Genomic DNA, 15,195 nt, shown 5'->3' with positions numbered 1-15,195 from the left:
CACCGGCCTCTCCCCACCGCACTCTCACTTCACCTCTCGACAGGAACGGACGTCCCTGTCGAGCTTAACCCCAGCATTCAATTCACCATTGTCACAAAGAGGCAAGAAGCCCTGGTAAGTATCTGTATGAAAGTGTTCATTAACCGTATTCATCATGTAAATATAATATGTCCATTTCTGTCCATTTATATCACCGTGTGAATGACGTGAGAGAGAAACTTATACTTTTATACTTTATCTGCTTTGCAGGTCTTCGTACCAATTAATAAACATTTGTACCAAAAGACAGCGTCCCTTATTATTTTGGGGAACCCATGCTACAAATCCGTAACTCAATATATCCTAAGTAATTTAACTTAGAACCATTGGCCACTGTTATATCTACAGCAAGTGTATTCAAATCCTGTAACTCAGGTTTATTGGACAACTTCTTATAAAATCCATATGACATAGTGGAAACCATAGAACCACTGTCTATCAAACACTTGACTTTGTGTCCCTCAATGACCACATGACATTCGTTGGATACTCCTACCAAACGATTCAAAATATCAGTGTGACCTTGACCTTGACCTTCATTGACGGTCTCTACGCGGCCACTAGCAGAGACCGCTAGTTGTTTGGGTGCTCCTTGGACTTACCCTTATCCTGACCTGATTTAGGATTGTTTCGGTTACCCCGGTAACCACGACCTCTATTTGACCTCTGTCCTTGACCCTTATTATGACCTTGGCCTGATTTGCCATGCTCCGCATTACCAAGTTTGGAGAGAATCTGATCAAATTTTTGATCGATTCTAGCCGAGAGTCTGTCCTCAACATCTTTGAGTTTATTCTGAAAGTCCTTGCTAATCTCTGAAGGATTAGTAGTTACCTGTTGCTGTTCAAGTTCACAAGTAACAGAGTGACTCTGGCTCTTAACCTTTTTCTTGTTATCAGTGGAATGTACAGTATCCTGTTTAGAAATATTGATTTCTTTTTCCACCATGCGGATTTCTCGCAATAGTTGGTCATAACTCGTTATTGAGTCATATTTGTGCCTAGTCTGACTCCGTAACTGATCCGAGTATAATGACGTCCAAAATTTGTGACGCAAGAGATCATTTTTTGCCGACCTGTGTAAGGAACCATTATCTATCGCTGTCTGTAATAGTGATTCCAATCGACACCCAAAATTGACAACACACTCATCAGGTCTTTGTTTTGAATTAAAAAAATTCTGCATGACCATACCATGAGTTGATGTATCGCCAAATAAAGAACATAATTTGGACAAAATCTGAGGTACAGTAGACCCCTTCCCTAACGTCATAATCATACGTCGCGCAGTACCACGCAACGACCGACGGATCGCCTGAATCAACAAGCTGGGAGAGACATCTGAGTCTCTGTCCAAACTCCTGATCTCAAATCTCCACTCCATATAGGATATGTCCCCTTTCATGGGAGGGTCATCCCCAGAAAATGGTGGAATCTTGGGTACAGTATGGGACCTATTACCCGAAAATGATGAAGTGCCATCATTACTTGTGCTATTTAAAAATGAAATAGAACTAGATCTCCCTCTATCCAAGGGGGGAATAGCTGATGGTTTAATACCAGTTCCATCCACAGTACCCTTAGTGGATATAACATACTTCCCTTTGGACAAGAGATGTCTAATCATGTCATCATCAGACATTGTAGGTGATTCGGGATCAATTTTGACCCCAGGTTTAACCTGTTCATTCCCTGGGCCGCCAGAAGCTACTCCAGCTCCCTTCCCATCATCCATACCTACTGTATCATGATCCATCTTTATTGGACCTGGCATAACTGCATATATATATACAGGTTATGTCAACATTCAAGCTTACAATAAGTAATAAATGCAAAATAAACAATCATACACAATCATGAAAAATTTTAGTGACAAAACGCTTCATCCATACCCGAGCCAAAACTCTGCCGGGATGAACACCGTCTTTAAATAACTCAAAATTAACCACAGGTTTCCTGCCTTTTCTCTGGTATTTCAAAAGGTCTGCTCTAAAATTTAGAGATTTTACACCTAATTGTTGGTCTACCTCCTGAATGTAATTGTTTAACAAAGTAATTCTGCCATCCAGAATCCTATCCTGATCTATAAACAAATCAGGGCACTGGTGACCCTTATAAGTATTCCAGGATACAATTGAATATGGAGGAATATCTAAAAATATAAGTTTGATTGTTGAAAAGTTCTTAACAAATGAGACAATCCTATCAATTTGAAAATGAATAAATTCCTCACACTCATTGTCGCTGTTTTGAGCGAGATCTATAAATTTGCCCTTCTTGCTGGTTAAGTCACACGTACCTATCCAGATGTATAATGTGATATCCTCATACTTTCTTTGTTTACCAGCAAGATTTGACTTTAGCCAATTATAAGTTTGATTGAAATTTGCTCCAGGCCAACAATTTATTTCTAGTTCGAACCCTAAACATTTGATTAAATCCAAATTCCTTAATAAAGAAAAACCTTTACTACTAGTTACAAGTATAGGTCTACTAGATAACCTTTGTGGGGATTCAATTGGTTTATCTAAATACTTCTCCAACTTACTCAAACTCATTAGAATTATCTGAGGTCCAAAATGACAAAAGTGGATACAAAATATATTTTGCCCCTGTTGATAACACTAGTTATAGATATCAATGACAACTATCAACAGTAAACAACAATTACAAAGTTAATATACAAGAATTACCAAGAGTAGGCAGCCAGGTGCAAATCAATGAATAAATATGACAATATGATGAAACACAGTTGAAAACAGGATCAATGCAGATATACATACATGCTTACCTTACTCTATGATGTGCATTTGGGAATCAGGGTATAGTGCAAGGGAGGTAACCTATCATGATGATGAGTCAATGATGATGATGATGATGATGGTGATGGTGCTCAGTGACAGTGATCAAATCCTTCCAGCCCTGGCAAGAAAACTAGAACAATGAATACATGAAATATCACTCACAAACCCACACAAGCATCCTGACAGTTATGCAACTTATGGTCATAATAATCATACAAAGTACATGATAAGCTGAGAAACACGAGGACAATTTAAGTTAACTAGCAAAATAGAATGTGAAATTGAAATTAGGCTACTGAAGTCAATTTTGAAATCAACAACAGTTACAAAAAAATAATGTGTAAATGTGTCAAAATTTATAATTAATTCTAATTACTATATCAATTTAAAGTTATATATGATTTACGAATAATTATTGATACATAATAGCATAATAGAAATCAAATTATTAATCACAATAAAGTATTTGAATGTCTATAACTTCACACGTTAGCAATGCCAACAACAGTCACTCGCGAATCATCAATTATCAAATGCACGTATGCGCAAGCACACGTGGCGATATCAAAGTCATCCTGTCACAAGTACAGTCTGTCTTCAGCCAAACTTGGTACGATACACGTTATACAACCAATGCAAACACTAACGAACTGCCGTATTCTTGGCGTCGAAACAGGACGATACGAAAACACACACTGACACAAAGGTCACTTCCGGGTCACCGATCCTCCCAAACGGATCGCGGATCCACCGCTATGGCGGGCACCTGCTCCGGTTTGTCGGCGCAGCCCTGGTCTTCCACAAAATACCAAACCACGTTGGGCGCCAATTTGTAGCATGGGTTCCCCAAAATAATAAGGGACGCTGTCTTTTGGTACAAATGTTTATTAATTGGTACGAAGACCTGCAAAGCAGATAAAGTATAAAAGTATAAGTTCTCTCACACGTCATTCACACGGTGATATAAATGGACAGAAATGGACATATTATATTTACATGATGAATACGTTTAATGAACACTTTCATACAGATACTTACCAGGGCTTCTTGCCTCTTTGTGACAATGGTGAATTGAATGCTGGGGTTGAGCTCGACAGGGACGTCCGTTCCTGTCGAGAGGTGAAGTGAGAGTGCGGTGGGGAGAGGCCGGTGATTAGAGTGTGGACAAGTGGTCCGTGCGGCACGTGCACTTTACATACATTTAAATGACGAATGGCGCGATGATTTAAAATGATGTAAACAACACCTGGCTACATACACATTACATCTAGTTAAATTGGATGAGATATATCTTTGGTCAGCATCGTTGTAGGAGGTAAAATTGTGGAGAAGTTTTGATTACCTAAACATATATTATGTTACCAATCTACCTATGTCTCTGGTTGACTGGTAGAAAAGAAAGGGGCATACAATATTATTTACCAGGAGCTTTAGGTGTGTTGAACCCCTGTATTAAATTCGGGTGTAATTTTAGCTTCTATCCTTTCCAAACTATCATTTGGATGTCCCTCCCCCCTGAGGAGTCATTAAAGCTATAATCCCTCCCCTTCCCGAACACTGTGTCAGGTACACATCACAGCGATAAGGTGGAGGGGCCAGCTTCAGATGTCAACGCTTGCTACAGAAGCTGAAAATGCCATTAATCACATCTACTGTAATCATTAGCAACATAACTGGTTAGTTTGCTATAGAGAGCAACCAACTAAATGATTATACATAGACCACAGTGTTAAACTTTGTTAAAGTTTTGTACTGTATTATTAAAACAAAGAAATATTAGTTAGGTATTGTGTTCTATAATTAAAGTATAGGTTCTCATATAACACTAGATAGAAAAAAAAGTTTGGGTCCTTCTGCTCAAACTCCAACCAGGGTAGCTTTATTGAAATCAGGCACATTTTGCACTAAAATATCCGGAAATTCTAATGTTTTTACCTATTCATTATCAAAATTGATATTTTGAACCTAAATCTCAATATGAATTTCCAAATTGATATTATGGTTATCTAGGAATAATTACCTGTCAGAAAACATTTTTACTTTTGAAATTCATAATTAGCCAGCCAATCAGCGGCCGGGTTAAAATTCTATCCTGGGCTCAATCTTGTATACACAGGGGCCATTTCGAAGGTCTTTTTTATTTAGTTGGTTGATCCCTATATGGATATTCTACATTAAAGATGCTCCACCGCTGGCAAATGGCATTTTTTTCACTATCAAAAACACGAGCAGACGATTTAGTATTTTTCTTCAATTACAAAAGTTACTTACTTTACACCATTACCACAATTGAAAAAGTTGAGCTTCTAATTTTACTTCAATTTAAAAATATGAAGAATGATTATTTGCGTCCGGAAAAAATTCCGTGGCACTATATCATATATAGAATGAAGTACTGATTGAGCATGCACCAAAGGCGAAATATTTTTTTATATTATTTTTTGTGTTAATTAGGCATATATATACACGATTAAACACCAATTATTGTTCACGTGATGAATATCATTTATGCTTTGTCGGGGGTGGAGCATCTTTACGGGCAGTATATATTTTGTGAATTTGTATAAATCATCCTGTTATAACTGAGGATAGATGGGTAGATCTCATTTATGTTTATTTAGTCTCTATCATTTATTTCTTGTGTAAAGCTGACAAAGTAATCAGCGCTTACAGAAACCTGGACCCCGGAACTTAGTTATTTAACCTTATAAGTTACCAAGACCATAAACAACATTACGGTATAGAGCATTGTTTATCACACTACTATGGTAACAGAAATATTCCTCGTTTCTGAAGTTAATTTCATCTCTGTGATAAGTATTCTATAAATTAATAAAACAATTTATATGTGCAAAGGCATGCCATAAACATTTCATATCTGAATAATGCAGGGATAAGGTGTAGCGGCCAGCTTCAGATGTCAGAGAAGCTGAGAAGCCATTAATCCGTTCTATTGTATTTCTAAGCAACATGATTGGTTTGGTTTCTAAATTTGTATATGATATGTTACATAAAGGGCAGTATATTTTTGTGAGTGTTAATCCTGTTATAACTAGGTATAGATCCCATTTATGTTTATATACAATTTACCTGAAATTATATTGACTGCTTAGTCTCTGTCATTTATTTCCTGTATAAAGCTGATAACGTTATTCAAACCTAACAGAAAGTTAACCCCCCTAACCTAGAAACTGTGGTAACAGAATGTATTCATACCTGCCAGAAATGTTTATGACCAATTAATTTCACAATCACAATTAATGTGTACAAAATCACGTCATAAAACCATTTTATACCTGCTTTGTATTTTGACATGTCTTGTACGGTAATTTTTTTAGCTTAAAAACATCCAGGACTACATCCTATCGAGCATACACGCATGAGTGCACAGAAATTTCGGGACAAAACGTAGATGCGATCCCAAGAGTGTCTCCACCAAAAATGCAAAATAACAACCCACAACTTGGCTTTATGGTCTCACTGTATGTGCTCATAACACTGCACCGTAGATGTAATTAAAATTATTTTTGGCAGTATTGCAAAATATCATTTTCAGGTATTTGTTTACTTGTAAACTTAAAACCAATGTATTGTAATTCTCCATATGTTCGTAATTTTTGGTGGCGAGAAACATATTGAAAGCTTATCTTGGTCAGTGAGTAAAATTACAACGCATATAATTTCAAATAATAAAAACTCCAGAAATAAGATATGAGTTAGGCGTCTTTGGAATTTTCGTATCTGTTTATGTAATGTAGGAATCCGGTCTAATTAACAGTTTGTCAGAAAGCTTTTGAGAGGTTCCAAAATAAAAAAACAAGAGGCCCAGAAGGTATGTATCGCTCACCTGGTTTGTAATGTCAAGTCATGTTCTGAATACAGGTTCATTGTTTCTTTTTAATATTTGATATTAATAATATTTTAATATTTACCTCTTATTTCCCTATTGGGCCCCGCCCCTCCTGCCCCCGGGGGGTCAGAGCCAAAATATTTATACAAGTTCTGTTCCCCTGGAGACATGCTTCAGTGATATAGCACTATAAAAAGGGCAACAGTTCCACTATACAAGAAGACACAACACGAACATACCGCAGTCTCCCAGTACACTCACCTCGCACAACATACACGCAACACACCGCATACATGGGAGGCTGTCCTTACATGACCATAGCTGTTAATAGGACGTTAATAAATCAAACAAACAAAACAATCTGTTCCCCTTCCCCCAAGGGTATTTGTGGCCAAATTTGGTTACAATCCATGCAGAACTCAAGGACAAGTAGCGATTTATAGGATTTACCTCTATTTCCCCTAATGGGCCCCGCCCCTCCTGCTCCCGGGAGGTCAGAGCCAAATTTTATACAGTTCTGTTCACCTTCCCTCAAGGATGTTTGTGGACAAATTTGGTTACAATCCATGTAGAACTCTAGGACAAGTTGCGATTTATAGGATTTACCTCTATTACCTCTATTGGGCCCCGCCCCTCCTGCCCACGGGGGGTCAGAGCCAAAATTTATACAAGTTCTGTCCCCCTTCCCCCAAGGATATTTGTGGCCAAATTTGGTTACAATCCATGTAGAACTCGAGGACAAGTAGCGATTTATAGGATTTACCTCTATTTCCCCTATTCGGCCCCGCCCCTCCTGCCTCCATGGGATCAGAGCCAAATTTTATACAGTTCTGTTCACCTTCCCTCAAGGATGTTTGTGGACAAATTTGGTTACAATCCATGTAGAACTCTAGGACAAGTAGCGATTTATAGGATTTACCTTTATTTCCCCTATTGGGCCCCGCCCCTCCTGCCCCTGGGGGAGTCAGAGCCAAAATTTATACAAGTTCTGTTCCCCTTCCCCCAAGGATGTTTGTGGACAAATTTGGTTACAATCCATGTAGAACTCTAGGACAAGTAGCGATTTATGGGATTTACCTCTATTTCCCCTATTGGGCCCCGCCCCTCCTGCCCCGGGGGTCAGAGCCAAAATTTATACAAGTTCTGTTCCCCTTCCCCCAAGGATGTTTGTGGCCAAATTTGGTTACAATCCATGCAGAACTCTAGGACAAGTAGCGATTTATAGGATTTACCCCTATTGGGCCCCGCCCCTCCTGCCCCCGGGGGGTCAGAGCCAAAATTTATACAAGTTCTGTTCCCCTTCACCCAAGGATGTTTGTGGCCAAATTTGGTCACAATCCACGCGGAACTCTATGACTAGTAGCGATTTAAATTAAATGTTGACGGACGACGGACGGAACCGACGGACGCTGCGCCATGACATAAGCTCACCGGCCCTTCGGGCCAGGTGAGCTAAAAATGGGAAATAGTTTGCGCATTCATAAGAATGGATATTGAACTGGTTCCAAAAACAAACTTTATTCCTTTGACTCATAATATTAATTGTATAAATTGCAATTGCTAAAAATTGGCCAGTTCATAAACATTGGGTCGTTTTAAAGAAATTCATCTGAGTTCGGTCTGAATTCCTTCTTTTGTTAATATGGAAGCGATAAAAAACGAATACAGATGTGTTAATTCAAAACATACCGACATCCATACACCGCGACACACGCGGGGACCGTCATTAAATGACCCTGGCTGTTGCTAGGACGTAAACCATGAAACAAACTAATTATCGATTTTTTTATTTTATTGTGAAATGTTTAAGTTCTGTACGTTTTGTTGTATGTTCTGTTGTGGTGTGGATATGTAGGACTCAAACACGAGTTTGTAGCTTCTGGTGTTTATTCGTGCTTAAGAGAGACTCCGTTAACTTTCAAAATCTTGGTTGAGATACATGGACATTCAACATCAATCATTTTTATAATAAATGTCAGAGTACATATCCTATTTAAGTAATCTGACCACTTCTTGTCACGAATACGCTTCTACTTAAGTAATAGTGTATATCGAAACCTGATGACTTGGTCATGATAGCTACAAGGCATATAACCGTCTGGTCACTGCGACCTGATGTCTAAGGCTACATATGTATAACTATATTAGACTAAGTGTATTCATTGATATCCATTATCTAAATTTAAACAAAATTAATTTTTCTAAATCTTGACATTTCCATATAATGGTACATTGTCATAGTAGACAAGGTATTCTTAATTTTAGATGCTTAAGAAAAAATGCCAATATAATATGTATTTGCTACATATGTTTGATTTTTCCAAATAAACATCAAGGACAAAGTTAACATCAGCATAATTAATCTAATCATAAGGTTGTTTTAATTCAATCATACAATAACAAAATCAATTTACATGTAAAACTTTAAGTGTCAGCAAATTGTTAAGACAAACTTTATACACCGTATGTAACTGATGTTTGTATCTGTTGATTTATTTTATGATTACATGATCCCTCAAGTGACACGACTATCTAAAGTCATTAACGCCGATAGTATCCTATAGGAACTTTGCAACATTGTTTTCGGTATATTTGCTGCACAGCCAATTGATCGATCGCCAGTCAGTATTTAGCCATGCTTCGTGCTCATAGACATAAATGTACCAAAATGAGTTTTCATACTTATTACAATATGCAATGTTACGTATAGTACCGGACTGTGTGAACGACAGCTGGCGATCTATCAAAATCAGATAAAACCTAACGATTGTACTGGAAATTCTAGCTAGTATATTCCTTCCTGTTTAGATTTGTATAGTGACATAAGCGGGCTATAGTCATAGTCATTGTTTCATATTACTGTCTTCTGATCATAAAGTCATGATAACAACGAAAATATATCGCTTTGGTTTTAACCTGTTTACATTTGATTTGGTTGAATAGGACCGCATGCACACAACCAAAACCTCTAAAGATTCAGGGCGACGATCAATAGCAAATAACATTGTGTTCAGGACACTGGGCCATACTTTTTAACAGTAGTGTCACCAAAACAAAATGTCTTTGACTTTATCGTCAAGTCCATAGTGTTATCCATGTTGGTCCAGTGAGTTTTAATACAATAAACTATACATTTCCCGCTGAAGCATTTAAATTTGAAATTGATGTAATACGTCAAATAGGCAGTTAGTTAGTTATTTCATGTAATTGCAAACAGTACATAAAGAAAAATAAAGTGGATTCTAGTACATGACTGTAAAAAACTGGACGCACAGATTTACAGTTATTAGGATGGAGATTCCTATTGTTGTTGTTGTGTTTTTTCTTGTTATTGCTTTTCATTTTTACTTTTTTCCCATAACCTCATGACGCACAATGTACATTGTCAACGTTTAGTTATTCATTAAGATCGTGACAATACACGTTTTTGGACATCTAAAACGATGGGTCATGATGACCTATAGTCATCCTGCTTCGTCTTTCATCATGCGGCGTAGGCCGTCCGTTAACTTTTCATACTTCTTCTCAATACCCAAAAGACCCAGGGTACTCATATGAAACAGATGGCACACTGGAAGAAATTACAATGACCTTCATTCCAGTTCACAGCTGTCTAATATAGCAGAAACAACTACTGGAACTATTATACATGCTTTGTTAGTTAAAAATATGGTGAACATATTCAGTCTATTTGAATCATTTTATATTGATTCAAAGTTTTGTCCTACTGTGTACTTCGACTGTGCTGTATTGTGTCAATAGTGATATGATTGCCTAGGCCCAAGGTCCTCTTGTTTCTCATTAAATGTTATAAGAGATTTTATCAACTTCAAAAGTTTGCTAGGATGTCCAATAAGGTAAAACAAAAGTTAAAACGAAATTAACGATAAAAAGTTTTGAGGGCTGCATATGAAAGAGCATGCTCTCGGGCACATACAATGACCAATTGTAAGGTAATATCATTCAATCTGGTTGAAAAATAGGACATGAAAATCGCAATTAAATGCAGCATTTTCTGACGCCATTAAAATTGAATGTACACTGTTGATTTTTCGCCCATCTATATATGGAAATATGTCTACAACGTATTCTCATTTCAAGGTTATATAAACAAATGGCAGAAACATGGCCTTGCAAATGTATCGATTCATTCCTTGTCCGTGAATTTGATCGTAACTTTGTGATGTATGATGTCCCCAATACAAATCAAGAACGTGTAACGACATCAGCATTATTAATCTAATCGTGAAGTTTTTTAATTCGATTATACAATAACAAAATCAATTTACATGTAAAATTTTAAGTATCAGCGAATGGTTAAAACAAACTTAAAAACATCGTATGTAACTGACGTTTTTTGTCAGTTTCTATTGATTCTTTTATTACTCTACATTACACGATTATGTTAAGTATTAGCAGCGTCAGTATCATGTAAGTACGGTGCACCATTGTTTTCGGTATATTTGCTGCACAGCCAATTGATCGATCGCCAAGCAGTATTTAGCCATGCTTCGTGCTCATAGACATAAATGTACCAAAATGCCTTTTCATACTTACTACAATATGCAATGTTATGTATGGTACCGGACGGTGTGAATGACAGCTGGCGATTCATCAAAATGAGATAAAATCTAAGGATTGTAATGGAAATTCTAGCTAGTATATTCCTTCCTGTTTGGATTTACATAGTGACATAAGCGGGCTATTTTTAACATTAACCAAACAATACATAGTCATAGTCATTGTTTCACATTACTGTCTTCTGATAATAAATTCATGATAACAACGAAAACATAACGCTTTGGTTTTTTATTGCGCAGCACATAATCTTGCGCACTGGTAATTTCAGCTAATTTTAATAAAGCAACAAACTTATTCAGACATATAAAGTATAGAATGACAATGTTAATTCTGATAAAGTCTCAGTTTTTAGTCTAAAGTGCAGACGTACTGTGTTACAATGAGGCGATAGTGGAAGAATGGCGAAAAGTGACGTATGATTTAAAAAGTGGCCTTTTTTTGACATTTTGAAAAAAATAGCAAACTGATTTATTTCAATTATTTTGTTTTTCATTGAAATTTGAATGGTCAGGTAAATAAATTGAATATCATAATATGATTAAATTTGGATTGACTGTACTGCGCAAAATCATTTGCCGTGTTTACTTCCAGTTCAATGTAAAAAAAAGCCATTTAGTAATGGAAGGTACTAAAAAACAAATGTTTGGTTTCTTGCTGTCACCAGGATATAAACAATAAATAAATATTTAATGAATTAGAAATCGGCTATGAAACTCTTAGGTGCCCAATATCTTGTGTCGGCATTGTACATATATTAAATTACAATCACATTGATCAAAATCGGGATTTTAATGATTTTGTTCGTTTGCTGGGGCGTTAGAATTGTACCTGCTGCACGTATGGCTTGAACGTAAGGCGACAAAATTAGGATAATATATTTTCTCTTCTTCTAAACTGACTTTAGTCTCCTTATCGTTTCCCTTGACAGCGCATCTTTTTTGACCTTCTGGTGAGCGCTCGCCCCTATGAACAAGGTTTTGAGTTCTCCTAGACAAGATACACTAAAGTCTATAAAAGTGATAGTTTATACTCCTGCTTATAGCTGATTCACCACTTGTAAGGATGATGTGGCCAGATGGCGTGTGTTTTGATTGGAGTCTTCGGTAGAATGCTCCAGGATATACCAATATGAAAAGGGGCAAGAATTTCACTATACAAGAGGATACAACATAGATATAGAGGTAATCTGATTAAAAAACAGATCCATATAACCATTACGTTCAATAGAGGATCTAACAATATCATATAAGGAGTCATATTCCGATGACCTTTTAACTACGTGTACTTCAGATCAAATGCATTTACTACACATGGTTATGTCAATTGATAACTCCATTTCTCCCAGTATATATATACATTTACCTTAATTGTGCTCTTTGGGCAAGGGGACTATATATGTGAAAGGATTGATACTGTAAATTGCATAACCGGCCGGTTATGTGTGAAAGTGGGAGTATAAATGGTTTTGTCCAATTTATCTAATAAATATTATGATGTTGTCTTGTTTATTACCGTTAGTTTCCTGTTTCCATCTGAGTATCTCAATTTGATTACTTCCTTTGCTTTCATTCTATCTTCCGTCTAAGTTTATAACATGAAATCTTATTGGCTAAATCCGTCCCATTTTGTAATTGCTATATAAACCCGCTGTAGTCCGTGTAACTTCAGTCTGCATTAGCACTGACCTGATGGTAGGCTCATTCTCCTTCTCTGTCTGTGGGGTTGAAGGTCTTTGTCCCTATATAAATTAGGCTAGTACAGTTTATAGTTCCGTAAGTTGAATCAAGCGGTAGGGTCCATGTATATACTTTGTTGTTGTTAACTTTACACATGTTATGTTGATATTTGATGTTATATGCGAGTGCAATTAAATACCCTGTACCATAGTCCTATGTTGTTTACTCTCTGACCACGCTATAGGGATCAACCAACTAAATAAAAAAGACCTTCGAAATGGCCCCTGTGTATACAAGATTGAGCCCAGGATAGAATTTTAACACGACCGCTGATTGGCTGGCTAATTATGAATTTCAAAAGTAAAAATGTGTTCTGACAGGTAATTATTCCTAGATAACCATGATATGTATTTGGAAATTCATATTGCGATTTAGGTTCAAAATATCAACTTTGAGAATGAATAGGTAAAAGCATTTGAATTTCAGGTTTTTTTAGTGCAAAATGCGCCTGATTTCAATAAAGCTACCCTGGTTGGAGTTTGAGCAGAAGGACCCAAACATTTTTTTCTATTTAGTGTTATGTGAGAACCTAGACTCTAATTATAGAACACAATAGCTAACTAATATTCCTTTGTTTTAATAATACAGTACAAAACTTTAACAAAGTTTAACACTCTGGTCTATGTAAAATTATTTAGTTGGTTGCTCTCTATATCTCTATGGAACCTCGGCCATGAACCTGGGTGCGACGTAATACAGTAGGGACAGTGTTCGTAGTGACCGACGAACGTGACTACACTCCTATTACATATACATAAAAATAATTCCGACAGCGTTTTCAAACTGTTTCACACAAACATACACACAGCACACCGCATACGTGAAAGGTCTTCCTTACATGACCCTGGTTGTTAGTAGGACATTTGGGCCGCGGTGGCTGATTGATAAAAATATATAGACATATTACAACAAGTCCTCCACCTCTAGGTGTCGAGTTCGAATCCCATGTGGGGCAGATGCCGGATGCTGACCGCTGGTGGGTGGTTTTTATCCCGGTACTCCGACTTTCCCCCAACAAACCTGGCACTTTCTTAAATGACCATGGCTTGTAATAGGACGTTAAACTAATCAAACAAACCAAAAACCTATCACAGTACGAAGCAAGCAGGAAAGGACAACATTAATGAGGATCGCGAATCCCTAACGATATTTCGGTATGAAACCTACCTACCGAGTGTGAAAATGTGTCAGCTTCAATGAAAAGGCTTTGACCACTGTAGTCAGTCATAAAAACAGTCAATTCGAAAAGGATGTGAACCCTGTGGTTCAGTAAGAAAGCAACCCTCTATGACATTATCGACCAGATCAAGGACACATTTGTTTGTTTCAGTTTTACGGCCTATTGACAATTAGGGTCATTTAGGGCCAAACTACAAATCACGTAATAGATCCAAAAAAGATATCTAATGATTGCATCTAAAAATCAGGTTAAAACATAGGCGAATATGAATTAAAACACGGATTGTAATTTTTTATTTGATAAAAAGATTGATGAGGATAAAATAGTGTTATTTAAAAACAGGAGAATCACATGGATAGCCTGTAGAAGAATCTTCCCCTCTGAACAGATAGGAATGAGTATGCTATGTGTGTGTCCAGTTTGGAGCCGAGAGAGAACAACTTCTTCTCAACGGTCTCACCGACTGGACAGTTTAGTAGTAAGTATATATAGAGAGAGATATACTGGGCTAAATACCGTCAATGGGAGTAAATGCAATAAGGAGGTGTCGGTCGCGACAGGTAATATTTAAAAACGATATTTCATAAGAGGAGTGTTGGAATATAAGAAGTTGGAGAGTCCAGAAACCAGCTTACTCTCAGGACCTTGTTCGCATCCTAAGTAAATAATATATGTTGCAGATTATATTGTGTATACATTATTTTTTTTACTGTTTCCGGTTTACATCTTATCTCAGAGATATGTTAACATCAAGGCAAGGATCGGCTGTACTATTGTACTGCTCACTGGAAACCAGGTTTAATCTTATTTTCCAACAATGATTGTAGTCTGTATAATGTTAGGTAACTTGACAATAATTCGTTTACGCGGAGGTTTCAATCACTCTGTAATCATATACAGGTATATATAATTATCTGTTATAGTTAGAATAATGCTAATTTTCTGGTCCAATTGATTAACTTCCTGTTGCTAATTCCTATAACCAATTGCACCGCAAGCATATATA

At 36.9% G+C, this 15,195-nt stretch overlaps 1 protein-coding gene across 1 annotated transcript; it reads right to left on the bottom strand.

Moving 5' to 3' along the window:
* Positions 1-343: 343 nt before the first annotated feature.
* On the bottom strand, positions 344-1,827 carry LOC138306068 (uncharacterized). The gene has a single exon (XM_069246414.1). The coding sequence runs from the start codon at positions 1,810-1,812 to the stop codon at positions 613-615; it is 1,200 nt and encodes a 399-aa protein (XP_069102515.1). The 5' UTR covers positions 1,813-1,827; the 3' UTR covers positions 344-612.
* Between the last annotated feature and the right edge of the window lie 13,368 nt (positions 1,828-15,195).

The sequence above is a fragment of the Argopecten irradians genome, chromosome 13 (genome assembly GCF_041381155.1).
Source record: "Argopecten irradians isolate NY chromosome 13, Ai_NY, whole genome shotgun sequence".
In the NCBI taxonomy this organism is placed as follows: Eukaryota; Metazoa; Mollusca; class Bivalvia; order Pectinida; family Pectinidae; genus Argopecten; species Argopecten irradians.
This window is presented reverse-complemented; position numbering and strand designations above follow the sequence as displayed.

Coding starts and splice junctions, on each gene's coding strand:
- LOC138306068 (XM_069246414.1), bottom strand. CDS start 1,812: ATGCCAGGTCCAATAAAGATGGATCATGATACAGTAGGTATGGATGAT.